General features: G+C 37.2%; 1 protein-coding gene across 1 annotated transcript; it reads left to right on the top strand.

Moving 5' to 3' along the window:
* The first annotated feature begins 396 nt into the window (after window positions 1-396).
* On the top strand, window positions 397-946 carry LOC143219917 (uncharacterized). Its single transcript, XM_076445711.1, has 2 exons — window positions 397-847; window positions 900-946. The coding sequence occupies exons 1-2, from the start codon at window positions 397-399 to the stop codon at window positions 944-946; spliced, it is 498 nt and encodes a 165-aa protein (XP_076301826.1).
* Window positions 947-2291: the final 1345 nt, after the last annotated feature.

Below are 2291 nucleotides of genomic sequence, written 5' to 3'. Positions count from 1 at the left end.
CGGTGTGTTAGGGTGCCACCACACTCTCGCTCAAGCCGGACCCACACCCTTAAATGCCCTATATATCGCAAAGCGTTGGAAGATGCGAAACTAGCAAAGAAGTCTAAAGGTCTTACATCTGATAGGAAAACACCGGCTACCCCGAGTGTCAAGCGGCCCGATCAAATAAATACTTAAAAAAAAAAAAAAAACAACAACACATATTCCTATATACAGATACTTTTATATATATATATACACTTTATAAATACATATTTTTATTTATATACACATATACATTTTTATTTATATATACATTTTTATTTATTTATTGATCTCTTTTGATCTTTTACTTATATACATTTTTACCCATATTTACATATTTATTTATGCATCTACTTATACACTATATACGGAATGGATCCAAACAAGACTTCTTCACCGGAGAAAAAACTAGTCAAAATGATGCAAATTAACCTCAACCACTGCAAGAACGCTCAAGAACTGCTCACTCAATCTACAGCTCAACACGAGATCGATATAGTTTTTGTTTCTGAACCGTGGGCACCGCCAACGTACTGGATAAACGACGGACACAGGGATGCATCTATATGGATACCGCAACCGTCTAATAAATTCAATAACATCAAAAGCCTATTTAAATCAAAAGGTATTGCTGCAGTACAATTAGATGATTATATATACATTTCCTGCTACTTTTCTCCAAATACTAGTCTTGAGGTTTACACTGAAAGAATATCAGAGCTGGAAAGATTTTTAGACACAATAAATGTAGAAAAATGCATCATTGCTGGTGATTTTAACGCCAAATCTACGGCCTGGGGTTCAAACATATTAGATGACCATGGTACCATAGTGATGGAAATGTGCAATAACTTTGGTCTCATTCCAAAAATTAGCTCTGGCTCTCACACCTTCGAGAGAAATGGACACCGCTCCACAATAGACATTATACTGTGTGGAACAATAGCAAATAATAACATCCTCTCTAGTCATATATTAGATGATTATACGGCTTCCGACCATCTTTACTTAAAACACATCTTGTCAACAGATTCATCAAACAATGATAGCTGTAAAAAAAAGGAAAAACTCAAACTCAACAGTAAAAAATTCTCTGAAGCATATAGGCAATACACCAAGATCGCCGACCCTTCTAAAATCTCTACAATCGAAGACATAGACGCCTATATAAATTTAATATCAGAATTATTCGAAATCTCTTCACATACAATACACCAAACAATAAAACGAAGAAAAGAGGTATGGTGGTGGAACCCGGAGATCGCTACTTTGAGAAATGCTTCCATTAGCTCACGACGAGCACTACAGAGAGCTCGCACTAAATTTAAAAAACACCCCGAAAGAACAAACGAGGATGTTATCAGATGCCTAAACAGACATAATAAAAACAAAAAACTACTAAAATATGAGATCGCACGAGCTAAAAAGAAGTCCTGGAACACGCTGATTGAGGAAATAGATAATGATATATGGGGGAAACCATATAGGGCGGTAATGGGCAGGGTGGCAGGAAACCCCCCCCCCAAGCATTCTAACTGAAGAGGAGACCGAAGAGGTTATTAAATCCCTCTTCCAAACAACCCCTGAACCAAATTCTTCAAATTATGACACGACAGACGCACACGATGCATCCGATCACCTCTTCTCAGAAGAAGAAGTCCTAAAGGCTATGAAATCGATAAAAAAGAAAGCGCCGGGTATAGACGGGATTCCAGCAGAATTAGTACAACTACTTTCAGAAATTGCTCTACCCCACGTCACACAAGTCATTAACACCTGTTACAAGTTAGGATACTTCCCAAATTCATGGAAGAAAGGTCGACTTGTTTTAATACCAAAAAAACCTGGACCAGATGGACGTACGGGGTGGAGACCCCTCTCAATTCTATCAAACATGGGAAAGATACTAGAATATTGTTTAAAAGAGAGACTACTAGAATTCACTAGTTATGAACCAAATCAGTTTGGATTCAGACGTGGTAAAAGTACAATCCATGCCATACATGAAATAAGTAATAGATGGGATAAGGCCAGAACTAAATCCCACCATTGTGTATTAATTGCCTTAGACGTCAAAAACGCTTTTAATACTATAAAGTGGAAAAATGTTCTGAAGGCACTCACAAAAAGAGAACTTCCGAGTAGACTCTTTAACATAATAAAAAACTATCTACAAGAAAGGTCAATAATATACACCAAAACCAATGGACAAAATGTGGAAATTAGTTTCTATGCAGGAGTCCCTCAGGGATCGGTCCTTGCACCAA

Source organism: Lasioglossum baleicum, unplaced genomic scaffold (genome assembly GCF_051020765.1).
Source record: "Lasioglossum baleicum unplaced genomic scaffold, iyLasBale1 scaffold0098, whole genome shotgun sequence".
NCBI lineage: Eukaryota > Metazoa > Arthropoda > Insecta > Hymenoptera > Halictidae > Lasioglossum > Lasioglossum baleicum.
The sequence above is the reverse complement of the archived record's forward strand: the minus strand, read 5'-3'. Positions and strand labels throughout refer to the sequence as shown.